The sequence below is a fragment of the Thunnus albacares genome, chromosome 9 (assembly GCF_914725855.1).
Source record: "Thunnus albacares chromosome 9, fThuAlb1.1, whole genome shotgun sequence".
Taxonomy (NCBI): domain Eukaryota; kingdom Metazoa; phylum Chordata; class Actinopteri; order Scombriformes; family Scombridae; genus Thunnus; species Thunnus albacares.
Window position 1 is genome coordinate 45,079 of NC_058114.1, and position 14,262 is coordinate 59,340.

The 14,262-nt window shown below is 42.2% G+C and overlaps 1 protein-coding gene across 1 annotated transcript; it reads left to right on the top strand.

Annotated features, from left to right (window-relative positions):
- The first annotated feature begins 1,294 nt into the window (after nt 1–1,294).
- Nucleotides 1,295–10,861, top strand: LOC122989010 (uncharacterized protein KIAA1614-like). Its single transcript, XM_044361690.1, has 5 exons — nt 1,295–1,371; nt 3,951–4,152; nt 4,285–4,394; nt 7,262–7,422; nt 10,450–10,861. The coding sequence occupies exons 1-5, from the start codon at nt 1,295–1,297 to the stop codon at nt 10,644–10,646; spliced, it is 747 nt and encodes a 248-aa protein (XP_044217625.1). The 3' UTR covers nt 10,647–10,861.
- The last annotated feature ends 3,401 nt before the right edge of the window (nt 10,862–14,262 follow it).

Sequence of the window (14,262 nt, forward strand, 5' to 3'; positions counted from 1 at the left end):
TGACTAAGCTAACTTTTGTGATCTTGGACTGCTGCATCCTAGCATTATTGGCACAGACATGAATGACGATATTGCTGAAAGTAGTGGTGCTGTGCACCTGGGTTCTGTTATTCTCCCTTTGTGATGCCAGCACCCTCAGATTAGGCTCTATGTTGGAGACTCTGGCCCCGGGTTAACAGTGAACCCAGGCTGGCGAGGCTAATCTGATATTGTGGGTAATGGTGTCTCCTATCACTAGCATGCATTGTTTAACCACCACAGTGGGAGCAGGAGAGGCCCACTGGGCCACAAGACTACCAATATGGCTGGTGAGGGGTGAAAACTGGTTTGCATTAGCTGGACTGCTGCCAGACTTGGGGCTATGGCTATCTGGAGTGCCCATCATGTCTAATGTAGCCCCTGCCAAAAAAGCTGCTCCAACCACTAGAAACTAGAAACATCTTATCTGCAACTGTGCAGTTGCAACAGTCATCGCACACTGCCATTTTAACAAGGCTGCTTTGACTGTGGATTGACAAAGCTAACTGCTGAGTTAGGCTAAGCTCGAAGTTAGTAAACGGAATAGCAATGAAATCTTCCCACTAACTTTAATATTGTTTCAGAAGAAACCAGAAAATGTGGTGATATGTGGACTAAGCACAGAATAACGACATAGACCAGAGGAGGCTCATCAATAGAGGAAGAGGAGATTGCTCCTCTTCTATTTTTGAGAGGGAGGTTGAAACGAACCATTACCAAGTCTCAGTATCATTTATAAAATATTTTTTCCTGTCTTGTTTGTGTTCCATGTCTTCCGGAAAAAAAATCCCTTATTGAAATTCTGATCTAAATGCTTCAACAGCAACACCTGCAGGACAGGAGGAGAAAGGGCAGTCTGTGTGAAGTGGTGGTGGGGAGCAGTGGGGGGGCAGAGGAGGACGGGCTCCTGCTGTCCTCCTCAGGGCATGATCTCTTAAATCAATGTAATGTACTTCATTTTTTTCATGCTAATCTATGAATGGCCAAATTATGTAAAATGACGCTCCAAGGGAGGACATCCTCTCTAACCAATCAACAACCAGAATGTAATATTGGAATCACGTTGGTCCAATGATAGTTTCAGAATTTCATCTTCAAATCTCTACAACTGTATGCGGTAAAGCGATAGTCCAAATTTCCTTTTTTCAGATTTACAGGTTACATTTCACTTCTTTTATTGAGCAGTAGACAGCTGCTTCTGTTATCCATCGCAACAGTTGGCATGTTGTAGCAGCCCTGAAGGACTGTTAAGGACTGTTGTTCAGCTAAGGGGAGAATGGATTTGGACTGGGCGGCACAGCAGCGGCAAGACACCACCAGGGAGCGGCTGGAGAGTGCCGCTCTGCTGGCACTGTTTTTGAAATGACATTGTTCTATTGGCATATAAAATTGCCCCCCACCTCTCTGATTTCATCGGGTGGGGACAATAATATAGTATGATGTGGTTTGTTGTAAGATTCCATGTTGGTTTTCCTCCTGTTCTACCCAGTTTTTCACCAGCCACCACTAATATAGACAGTGAACTGAGCACAGAGCAATGACGTAGACAGTGAACTAAACACAGAATAATAACGTAGACAGTGAACTAAACACAGAATAATAACGTAGACAGTGAACTAAACACAGAATAATAACGTAGACAGTGAACTAAACACAGAATAACAACGTAGACAGTGAACTAAATACAGACTAATAACGTAGACAGTGAACTGAGCACAGAGTAACAACGTAGACAGTGAACTAAACACAGAATAATAACGTAGACAGTGAACTAAACACAGAATAATAACGTAGACAGTGAACTGAGTACAGAATAATAACGTAGACAGTGAACTAAACACAGAATAATAACGTAGACAGTGAACTAAACACAGAATAATAACGTAGACAGTGAACTGAGTACAGAATAATAACATAGACAGTGAACTGAGTACAGAATAATAACGTAGACGGTGAACTGAGTACAGAATAATAGCGTAGACGGTGAACTGAGTACAGAATAATAGCGTAGACAGTGAACTGAGTACAGAATAATAACGTAGACGGTGAACTGAGTACAGAATAATAGCGTAGACGGTGAACTGAGTACAGAATAATAGCGTAGACAGTGAACTGAGTACAGAATAATAGCGTAGACAGTGAACTGAGTACAGAATAATAACGTAGACGGTGAACTGAGTACAGAATAATAGCGTAGACGGTGAACTGAGTACAGAATAATAGCGTAGACGGTGAACTGAGTACAGAATAATAACATAGACAGTGAACTGAGTACAGAATAATAATGTAGACAGTGAACTAAACACAGAATAATAGCGTAGACAGTGAACTGAGTACAGAATAATAGCGTAGACAGTGAACTGAGTACAGAATAATAGCGTAGACAGTGAACTGAGTACAGAATAATAGCGTAGACAGTGAACTGAGCACAGAATAATAGCGTAGACAGTGAACTGAGCACAGACTAATAACGTAGACAGTGAACTACACACAGACTAATAACGTAGACAGTGAACTAAACACAGAATAATAACGTAGACAGTGAACTAAACACAGAATAATAACGTAGACAGTGAACTGAGTACAGAATAATAACGTAGACAGTGAACTAAACACAGAATAATAACGTAGACGGTGAACTGAGTACAGAATAATAGCGTAGACGGTGAACTGAGTACAGAATAATAGCGTAGACAGTGAACTGAGTACAGAATAATAGCGTAGACGGTGAACTGAGCACAGAATAATAGCGTAGACAGTGAACTGAGTACAGAATAATAGCGTAAACAGTGAACTGAGCACAGAATAATAATGTAGACAGTGAACTGAGCACAGACTAATAACGTAGACAGTGAACTACACACAGACTAATAACGTAGACAGTGAACTGAGCACAGAATAATAACGTAGACAGTGAACTGAGCACAGAATAACAATGTAGACAGTGAACTAAACACAGACTAATAACGTAGACAGTGAACTAGACACAGACTAATAACGTAGACAGTGAACTAAACACAGACTAATAACGTAGACAGTGAACTGAGCACAGAATAACAATGTAGACAGTGAACTGAGCACAGAATAACAATGTAGACAGTGAACTAAACACAGACTAATAACGTAGACAGTGAACTAGACACAGACTAATAACGTAGACAGTGAACTAAACACAGACTAATAACGTAGACAGTGAACTGAGCACAGAATAACAATGTAGACAGTGAACTAAACACAGAATAATAACGTAGACAGTGAACTGAGCACAGAATAACAATGTAGACAGTGAACTAGACACAGAATAATAACGTAGACAGTGAACTAAACACAGACTAATAACGTAGACAGTGAACTAAACACAGACTAATAACGTAGACAGTGAACTAGACACAGACTAATAACGTAGACAGTGAACTGAGCACAGAATAACAATGTAGACAGTGAACTAAACACAGAATAATAACGTAGACAGTGAACTGAGCACAGAATAACAATGTAGACAGTGAACTAGACACAGACTAATAACGTAGACAGTGAACTAAACACAGACTAATAACGTAGACAGTGAACTGAGCACAGAATAACAATGTAGACAGTGAACTAGACACAGACTAATAACGTAGACAGTGAACTAGACACAGACTAATAACGTAGACAGTGAACTGAGCACAGAATAACAATGTAGACAGTGAACTAGACACAGAATAATAACGTAGACAGTGAACTGAGCACAGAATAACAATGTAGACAGTGAACTAAACACAGAATAATAACGTAGACAGTGAACTGAGGACAGAATAATAACGTAGATGGTGAGATACATGAAGAGGTTAGGGCAGAATATAGGGGGAGAAAGTGTAAACAGCAGAAGTCGGTTGGTTATTGAGTGGTTATCGTTCAGTTATTGATTGGTTCTGATCTGTTTCCTGCAGGTTCGGCAGCAGAGACAAATTGTCTCGTCTGTCTCTGCGTAATCTCTTCTCCTCTGTTACACTGAGCCGGACTCGGACCAGCAGCCTGGACCGCCTCACCATACGGCCCCGCCCAACTGCATATGACTCCGCCCCTTGTGACTCCACCCCTTGTGGCCCCGCCCCCTCTGATCCCAGGAAGTCCTCCAGCCTGCTCAGTGTGGTGAGAACACTGTTAGCAATATGATGCTGATGATGCTTACTGTTATGTTTGTACATTTTTAAACTAGAATGTAACGAAAGTTTAAATAAATCAGCTGTTCTGTTCTTTGACCCGTGTTTCCTGTCTGTACAGCAGGGGTCGCCCTTCTTGCAGTTGAGGAAGTCGTCGTCAGTTCAGAGTTTTGTGTCGGAGCAGAAGAAGAAGAAGGATCGATCAGCTGACTACAGACCAGCTGATGAGCGGTAACTTATCTGTGTTTTTACCTGCGATCATCTGTAGGTCAGGAATCTGTGTACCTTCATCTCAATCAATTTCCTATTCTGAAATGAAAATCGGAAAATGAAAAAAAAAATTGAATGGTTTTGTCACTCAATTTGAAAAAATAGATATCAAGGCACTTTCATTAAATTAATTTCATTAAATAAAATATATGGAAAAAGGCCTGAAATTCTGTTAGTTTATTTTTTCTTTGTAAGAACCCCCTCTCTAGGTCAATATTAACCCTAACCCTGCTGTGTCAAGTCTATAAATAAGCACAGAATGACCCACACAAAATAAATGCAAGACAACAGTGGTCTGCCTACAATATGTAGGGTAATCTCTTGACTATTTTATCAAATGTGATAGCTTACTCATGCCCATGTAATTTCTCAAACTCTAAACTTTCCAACTTCAACAAGAATCAGCTGCAAAACGATAGCACATTCTCTGTTCATATATCACTTCCACTAATCAATCAACAGCAGCCTCATTCTGTGGCCAAATGAATAATCAAAGCTATACGGCACTTTGGCCTACAATAGCACATATCGAGGACTCTACCTATTGTAAGTTGATGGCAACATGTTGTTGACTTGAAATTCCATAGGACAGTTTCCTCCACTGTTACACTAATAGAAGTGTGGAATAGCTCTGGCACAATCCATTATTGTTGATTATTTGGTGTAAAATATGCCTACTGATGAAATCTGCCAGCAATGATTAACTTCTCAGTTGGAAAAATTTCTCAGTCACAAGAAATAAAAACTGTGTAGTGTTGAAAGTAAATGGACTGTACTTGTATAACGCCTTTCTAGTCTTCCGACCACTCAAAGCGCTTTTTACACTACAAATCACATTCACATACATTCATACGCTGAATGGTACAGGGGCTACCATGCAAGGTCCCAACCTGCCCATCAGTGGGCAGGTTCTCACACCGATGGCACAGCCATCAGGAGCAATTCGGGGTTAAGTGTCTTGCCCAAGGACACATTGACGTGGACTGGAGGAGCTGGGAACCGAACCGCCGATCTTCCGATTAGTGGACGACCCGCTCTACCTCCTGAGCCACAGCTGCCCCAAGTTCCACTATATGTGGCCGAGACAAACTCCACTCAAGCGTACTTCTGACCAATCTATTTAATTTTAATTAGTGACAAATAAAACATAGTTTAATGTCTTGCACCATATGTGCAGAACAAACCTGAGGCCAAAGGAGAAGCTGTATTTTTCTGCACCTAGCAGATATCCCTAGATTTTGATCTCAAATGCGAAAAAGAAGTTCAAAAGTTCCAGTATGATGTAAGTGACAGCTGAAGAAAAGGTCACTATTTTGTGTAAAGTCATGTAACATCAGCATGTAACTGATAGATGTCCTAGAGATAAAAGACCTTATGTGGAAATAAGAATGTCAAGAAGAGGAAGTTGTAGAGATATACAAAGAAAAGCCAAAAGAGACTCAGGGCTTTTTGGGAGATCTCCTTAGTCTTTTAGCTTTTTTTTACTTTTTGCTCAAGTTTTTTGTATTTTAGTTTTGCATCTTATATGACTTATTTTGTAAAAACCAAATAAAACTGGTTTGTATTTTTAAACATTCCGACCAAAGTTCCTGACTTGTGCTCATCTTTGATGTCTTCTGGTGTTCCCTTAAGGTAAGCAAAGACACCTCCTTTGGGATAGGCTGACATTAGAATTAAATTGATTTAGATTACAAACTATATTGAATTTTGCTAAGGATAAACTAGTAGTGTTTATTGAATAACAGGATGGTTCAGATTTAATGACTGAGGTCAATTTACTGCTGTACATGTGATAGAGGTATGATTTCAGTATATGGAAATATTTTTCAGAATATGGTTGAGAGATTTATTATAGGTGTTTAATTGGCTAAACTGTTAGGGCCAGGGCTCTGAAGTTGCCCTATAAAACCGGGCAAGTGCCCTCGACTGTCAGAGTGGGCCTCCTCCAGAGATGACCTGTTAAAAGATTCTTGGAGTACTTTCAAACCTCCAACACCTATTTGCACCAATACACTTTGTTGTGACCCGGCTGTTAGGATTCCTGACTACATAGACCCGTTGGTAGTGGTTCAACAACAGCTGGTGATTATAGAAGCCAGGCTGAACTCTGGTTCCCTAAGCAAGTCTAGGGTGGTCTTGCATGTAGATTTTGGGAACCCCGTTCGATACCTCGGTCAGAGGTGGAGGACAACCATCTGTCGGTGTCTTATCCACATCGGCAGGGGGTATCGGTTATCTGAAGGCAGAAACCATTATAGTAGCCCACATATGAACAGAACATAGACTATGGTTTTGGAAATATTAACTGAGTATTATAAATGTCCTCACAAGGCCACAAATCCTATTGACAGTCAATAGTTGCCTAAAATAGTATAATCGTCCTATGATTATAGTTAATTTAATCTCATCAGACATATCTGCCAAAACAGAAAGGTCCAAGCATTAAAAATATCAATCCCTGACCAAAGAATAAGCAATCAGCTTTATTTAAAATAAAACTGTATTACAGGATGCTATCTGTATCTGTCCACTAGGTGGCAGTGATGTACCATAACACAACTCAGGTAACAAAACATCCCCGTCTGTGGGCTGTATATTGGTCCGTCATGCAACATAGAACTAAGGTATTTCACATTATTTGAAAAAATTGCCCTGAAAATTATCCAGAATGCCCCCAAAACATATTTCATGAGAGCAAAAAAAAGCCATTGTAATAAAAAGTTTATTTCCTGCCAATCACAACGCCTGCCTGTCTCAGTTACCTACATATACTCCTACTGTAAATACTATACATACTACTATAAATACTACATGTGCTACTCTCTCAGGTACCTGCAGCGGAGCCTTAGTGTGGAGGACGTCGGGTGTCCTGGATCGCTGCGATCTGTTGGCCGACTTCTTCATGTTCGTCCTGACGGAACGTTTCTGCTGGAGCTCAGCCGGCCACAGAACCAAACCTATGGCTTCATGATCAGCAGAGGGAGCAAAGGTTGTACAAATAGTACTGTAAATACTACATATACTGCTGTAAATACTACACATACTGCTGTAAATACTACATATGTTGCTACTGATAAGCAGAAGGAGAGGACGGGCCAACTCTGGCAAAGCAAATACTACTACAAATGCTACTGTAAATACTAAAGACATGTTGTGATGACGTGTGTCCTGTCTACAGGCGTGTATGTGGAGGACGTGTTGTGATGGCGTGTGTCCTGTCTACAGGCGTGTATGTGGAGGACGTGTTGTGATGACGTGTGTCCTGTCTACAGGCGTGTATGTGGAGGACGTGTTGTGATGACGTGTGTCCTGTCTACAGGCGTGTATGTGGAGGACGTGTTGTGATGGCGTGTGTCCTGTCTACAGGCGTGTATGTGGAGGACATGTGATGACGTGTGTCCTGTCTACAGGCATGTATGTGGAGGACATGTTGTGATGGCGTGTGTCCTGTCTACAGGCGTGTATGTGGAGGACATGTGATGACGTGTGTTCCGTCTACAGGCGTGTATGTGGAGGACGTGTTGTGATGACGTGTGTCCTGTCTACAGGCGTGTATGTGGAGGACATGTGATGACGTGTGTCCTGTCTACAGGCGTGTATGTGGAGGACGTGTTGTGATGATGTGTGTCCTGTCTACAGGCGTGTATGTGGAGGACATGTTGTGATGACGTGTCCTGTCTACAGGCGTGTATGTGGAGGACATGTTGTGATGGCGTGTGTCCTGTCTACAGGCGTGTATGTGGAGGACATGTTGTGATGGCGTGTGTCCTGTCTACAGGCGTGTATGTGGAGGACATGGTGTGATGGCGTGTGTCCTGTATACAGGCGTGTATGTGGAGGACATGTTGTGATGGCGTGTGTCCTGTCTACAGGCGTGTATGTGGAGGACATGGTGTGATGGCGTGTGTCCTGTCTACAGGCGTGTATGTGGAGGACATGTTGTGATGGCGTGTGTCCTGTCTACAGGCGTGTATGTGGAGGACATGGTGTGATGATGTGTGTCCTGTCTACAGGCGTGTATGTGGAGGACATGTTGTGATGGCGTGTCCTGTCTACAGGCGTGTATGTGGAGGACATGTTGTGATGGCGTGTGTCCTGTCTACAGGCGTGTATGTGGAGGACATGTTGTGATGGCGTGTGTCCTGTCTACAGGCGTGTATGTGGAGGACATGGTGTGATGGCGTGTGTCCTGTCTACAGGCGTGTATGTGGAGGACATGTTGTGATAGCGTGTGTCCTGTCTACAGGCGTGTATGTGGAGGACGTGTTGTGATGGCGTGTGTCCTGTCTACAGGCGTGTATGTGGAGGACGTGTTGTGATGACGTGTGTCCTGTCTACAGGCGTGTATGTGGAGGACATGTTGTGATAGCGTGTGTCCTGTCTACAGGCGTGTATGTGGAGGACATGTTGTGATGACGTGTGTCCTGTCTACAGGCGTGTATGTGGAGGACATGTTGTGATGGCGTGTCCTGTCTACAGGCGTGTATGTGGAGGACATGTTGTGATGGCGTGTGTCCTGTCTACAGGCGTGTATGTGGAGGACATGTTGTGATGGCGTGTGTCCTGTCTACAGGCGTGTATGTGGAGGACATGGTGTGATGACGTGTCCTGTCTACAGGCGTGTATGTGGAGGACATGTTGTGATGACGTGTCCTGTCTACAGGCGTGTATGTGGAGGACATGTTGTGATGACGTGTCCTGTCTACAGGCGTGTATGTGGAGGACATGTTGTGATGGCGTGTGTCCTGTCTACAGGCGTGTATGTGGAGGACATGGTGTGATGGCGTGTGTCCTGTCTTCAGGCGTGTATGTGGAGGACATGTTGTGATGGCGTGTGTCCTGTCTACAGGCGTGTATGTGGAGGACATGGTGTGATGGCGTGTGTCCTGTATACAGGCGTGTATGTGGAGGACATGTTGTGATGGCGTGTGTCCTGTCTACAGGCGTGTATGTGGAGGACATGGTGTGATGGCGTGTGTCCTGTCTACAGGCGTGTATGTGGAGGACATGTTGTGATGGCGTGTGTCCTGTCTACAGGCGTGTATGTGGAGGACATGTTGTGATGGCGTGTGTCCTGTCTACAGGCGTGTATGTGGAGGACATGTTGTGATGGCGTGTGTCCTGTCTACAGGCGTGTATGTGGAGGACATGGTGTGATGGCGTGTGTCCTGTATACAGGCGTGTATGTGGAGGACGTGTTGTGATGACGTGTGTCCTGTCTACAGGCGTGTATGTGGAGGACGTGTTGTGATAGCGTGTGTCCTGTCTACAGGCGTGTATGTGGAGGACGTGTTGTGATGGCGTGTGTCCTGTCTACAGGCGTGTATGTGGAGGACGTGTTGTGATGACGTGTGTCCTGTCTACAGGCGTGTATGTGGAGGACGTGTTGTGATAGCGTGTGTCCTGTCTACAGGCGTGTATGTGGAGGACATGTTGTGATGACGTGTGTCCTGTCTACAGGCGTGTATGTGGAGGACATGTTGTGATGGCGTGTGTCCTGTCTACAGGCGTGTATGTGGAGGACATGTGATGACGTGTGTCCTGTCTACAGGCGTGTATGTGGAGGACATGTTGTGATGACGTGTGTCCTGTCTACAGGCGTGTATGTGGAGGACATGTTGTGATGACGTGTGTCCTGTCTACAGGCGTGTATGTGGAGGACGTGTTGTGATGACGTGTGTCCTGTCTACAGGCGTGTATGTGGAGGACATGTGATGACGTGTGTCCTGTCTACAGGCGTGTATGTGGAGGACGTGTTGTGATGACGTGTGTCCTGTCTACAGGCGTGTATGTGGAGGACATGTTGTGATGACATGTGTCCTGTCTACAGGCGTGTATGTGGAGGACATGTTGTGATGACGTGTCCTGTCTACAGGCGTGTATGTGGAGGACATGTTGTGATGACATGTGTCCTGTCTACAGGTGTGTATGTGGAGGACATGTTGTGATAGCGTGTGTCCTGTCTACAGGTGTGTATGTGGAGGACGTGTTGTGATGACATGTGTCCTGTCTACAGGCGTGTATGTGGAGGACATGGTGGACAGCAGCATTGAGAAGCTGTACGCAGGTCTGCTGGCAGTCGGAGATGAGATCCTGGAGGTGAACGGGGAGAAGGTGGCTTGTCTCACTCTGGACCAGGTGACCCACCTGCTGACCCACAACAGCTCTACCACCATCCGGGTCCTCAGACACTGGAAGTCACCTCAACGGTAGCCACAACACCGTCTGAGGCTCGCTACAACTGCAAGAATAACAACACCAGGGCTGATGTGAGCCATGTGATCATGTAAAGTTCTGACTGTATAATCAACTGACAGTGTTTTTATATCTGATCAACATGTTTTCACAGATTAAAAAGATACTTCAGTCCAGGGGTCCGTTTCACAAAGCTTAGTGAGTCTTAACCCTGAAATGAGGGAAACTCTTTGTTTTCCGTTTCAAAAAGGGAGGTAACTCAAACCAGAGAAAGAGGGATAACTCTAGCCTGTTTCAGAGAGAGAGATAACTTAAGCTCTTGGTCAGTTACCGTAGTAACAGACTCTATGAACCTAACCTGGTCGGGACCAGGTTTTTCTCAATGAACCTCGAGTTTCTCTCAGTCTCCGCCCTCTTTCAGAGCCAAACACTCCATTTGATTTCCTCATTCATTCAGTCAGCAGCCTAGTTCTGCCGTCTGTCATTTAAAACAATCAGAGTCAGTATATTAGAAGTCCATTAGGCACAGTAACATCTTTCACTAACATGGCATGTCCTTTTGATAACGATCCCGTGGATGAAGGTGCAGCATTACTGCGCATAGAATTAAATATTCGTTGAGAGATGGTTATCAGACCACGCATAGATGTTCTAACATTTCCAGACAATTATCTTTTTGAGCGGTACCGTTTCACATCACAGTCCATCATCTACATACACAACCTAATCCGTCCTTACATTTGCAACATTACCAATCGTAGTCATGCTCTCACATCCCAGCAGATATTGTGTGTTGTGCTGCGTTTCTTTGCAAACGGAAGTTTTTTGTACAGTGTCGGGGCCAGCCACTGGCCTTCCTAAATTCTGGCTTAGGGCCAGCTCCTCTGCCTCCGTTAGAGGTGGCGGTGCTGGACCACCACCCGTTTTACGGGCATCTGCCTTCTTTCTGTTGGCTGAGTAGAAGTCTGTGTTAGTTTAAATAGGCTTAATTATTTAACAGAATATGATGTAGATGAGAAGACATGTATGTGTGTGAAACCAGCATTATGTTGGGGATAAAACAGCTGCTCAGTCAAACAGCCACTTAATATTTACTTTACAATGTAAAACATGATCAAAGTGAGGTACCCCCATGAGATTATGCCGAGGTCTCACCTGTTTGAACAATGTTTTTATATTTCATCCTAAACTGCTGCCAAGTGCGCTTCTTCCTCGCGGGATTGGACCTGAATGAAATAAATTAATAGGCGACCAATCAAGCAGTTTTCCTCTGTAATATTATTGTGATTGCAAAGGACTACATTTAAACTTACGCATTGACCCGAGCAGCGATGTTCTCCCACGCCGTCTCCCTCTCTTTTGCAGCTGCAGCGGTGTTGCACTTCTTTCTGAAATCATGTTCAAACTCGCCTTATGAGCGAATTAAGATGTCTAGTTCTAGTGGGGTGAAAAACGCAGCCCTCCGCTTCCCCGTTGCCATGGTGACTCGTTGAATCGGGGCTCCATTGATGCTGGCTTTTTATAGTTGTGGTGCATGCGCTTAACTCCAGGTGAAACTACTCCGAGTTGATTAAACTGACTCAAATCAGCTGTTCTGGAACCGGAAACTCAGAGTTTTCTATCTCAGAGTAGATCAACTCAGAGTTCAGGATTAGACTCAGAGTTTGTTGAACCTGCTTTGTGAAACGGACCCCAGGTGAGGAGTTTCCTTAAAGCCATTCAGATTTTGTTTTTTTAAAACGTGTCCATACTTCTGCGATCAGTAAATCATTTTCTCAGCTGTTCTCAGCTGTGAATGACACCTGCAGAGGTGTTGTGACGTACATTAGGTCCTTTTCTCTTGTAAAACAAACTGTTTGAAAACACATCAAATCTTCCCTTTACCTGATCTAACATCAGTTCACTGCTGCCCCTGATGGATCATGTGACTTCCACTATAACTTATAACTAACATTATGCTCCAAACCTTTCAGGTTTACTGTCGCAGTTGCTGAATATAAGATGAAGCATTTGTTGCCTCATATTAACATTGATTTACAGTATTTAATCCCATGTCTGCAGTATTTATGTACAGTTCACGTGTTTTCATGTTTTTTATATTTTCACCCAAATTAAAAAAATTATGAACTGAAACTTCATGTCTTCTGTTGAGCTTTTATTAATTGTTGTCCTGAATAACTGAAGGTTTTTTTATTTCTTGTGTTTATGTTTCTTTCATTTGCAGTTGAAATAGTGAGTAAATGACAATTATAGCACTCAGCTATGCTTCATGATCAGTTCAGGTGCACATTTAGTTTATGAAATATCAAGGAAATAAAAAACAATTACTGAAGTGACGTAGTGTCATATATCACAAAAATAACAATTAATTCTCAAACCCAAGAATGTTGTTGCTTTAAAATGACTGAAACCTGTCATAGTTGATCAGCATATCTTATTCATTTTCTTTATATTGGCACCTTATGTCTATTAAACTATTTAAAAACATCCTCCATTTATTGGGCATAAGTCAACACATGTTGAGGCATCATTATGCCATCACTTCAGTCAATTACTACATCTGTTATCTAATCAATATTCATAACAAGTGAATGTCACAATGTTTGTTTTGGTTTGATAAGTTCTGCTTAATATTAAAAAAAACAAGACGATTTCTATTTATATTCTTGTCACGAATATTGAGAAAGAAGTAATTTTGGAAAAATATGGTCTATTTATGACGAAGCTTAATGAAGATTTGGGTTTGAGATGATCCTGATGTCTCCCTGATTCATTATTTCCTATAGAGGAGCCCCCAGCACTCTCTCACTTTATATATATATATATATATATATATATATATATATATACACATACATATATATATATACACATACATATATATACTCTCCTCTGTTTATATAACTATAATAAAATATCTCCTTTAAAGATCAGTCTGTTTTCTTTTCTCAGTCAGTTTATTGCAGATACAAACATCACATAACTCAGCTGCTGACGAAACAAAAACAAAAACAGACTTATGTTTTATCACCAAACTTTTCATCATTCACCGATCAATAACACAGTTTAACAACCAAACCAATCATTCACTGATAAATAATACAGTTTAACATCAAACTAAAAGCTGTAATTGATGTGTGAACAAAATACAATGAGTGGTATCAGTAACACTTTATGAGCAGCAGCAGCAGATGAACAATTAATAAATACTTAATAAACTATTAAGTCATGGATGATTAATTAGAAGAGAAATAATTGTTGAAAAGTCCTTTTCTCTGATTACAGCTATAAACTGTTTATTAGGTATTTATATGCTACATAAGGTTTCATGTAATTATTATTATTCATGTTAATTTTGGTGTTTGGGCTCCACGTTGCTTTTCTTTCAGAAATAAACTTGTGAGAGGAAACACGGATGGTTCATCCTGTCACAAAACACCAACTTCTTAAAGATGAAATCGGACATTTTTTCTGGAAGTCAGAGTGAATTCTTTAGTGATATTAGTTGGAAAAGTCCTGGATGGATTTATGATGCATTAGTGTTAATACACAGAATAAACACTACAGGTTGGTCTGTGTTAAATGAGTGTTTTTTTTCAGTAGGTTTTCTGAACACAGTAGTTTGATTAAAACA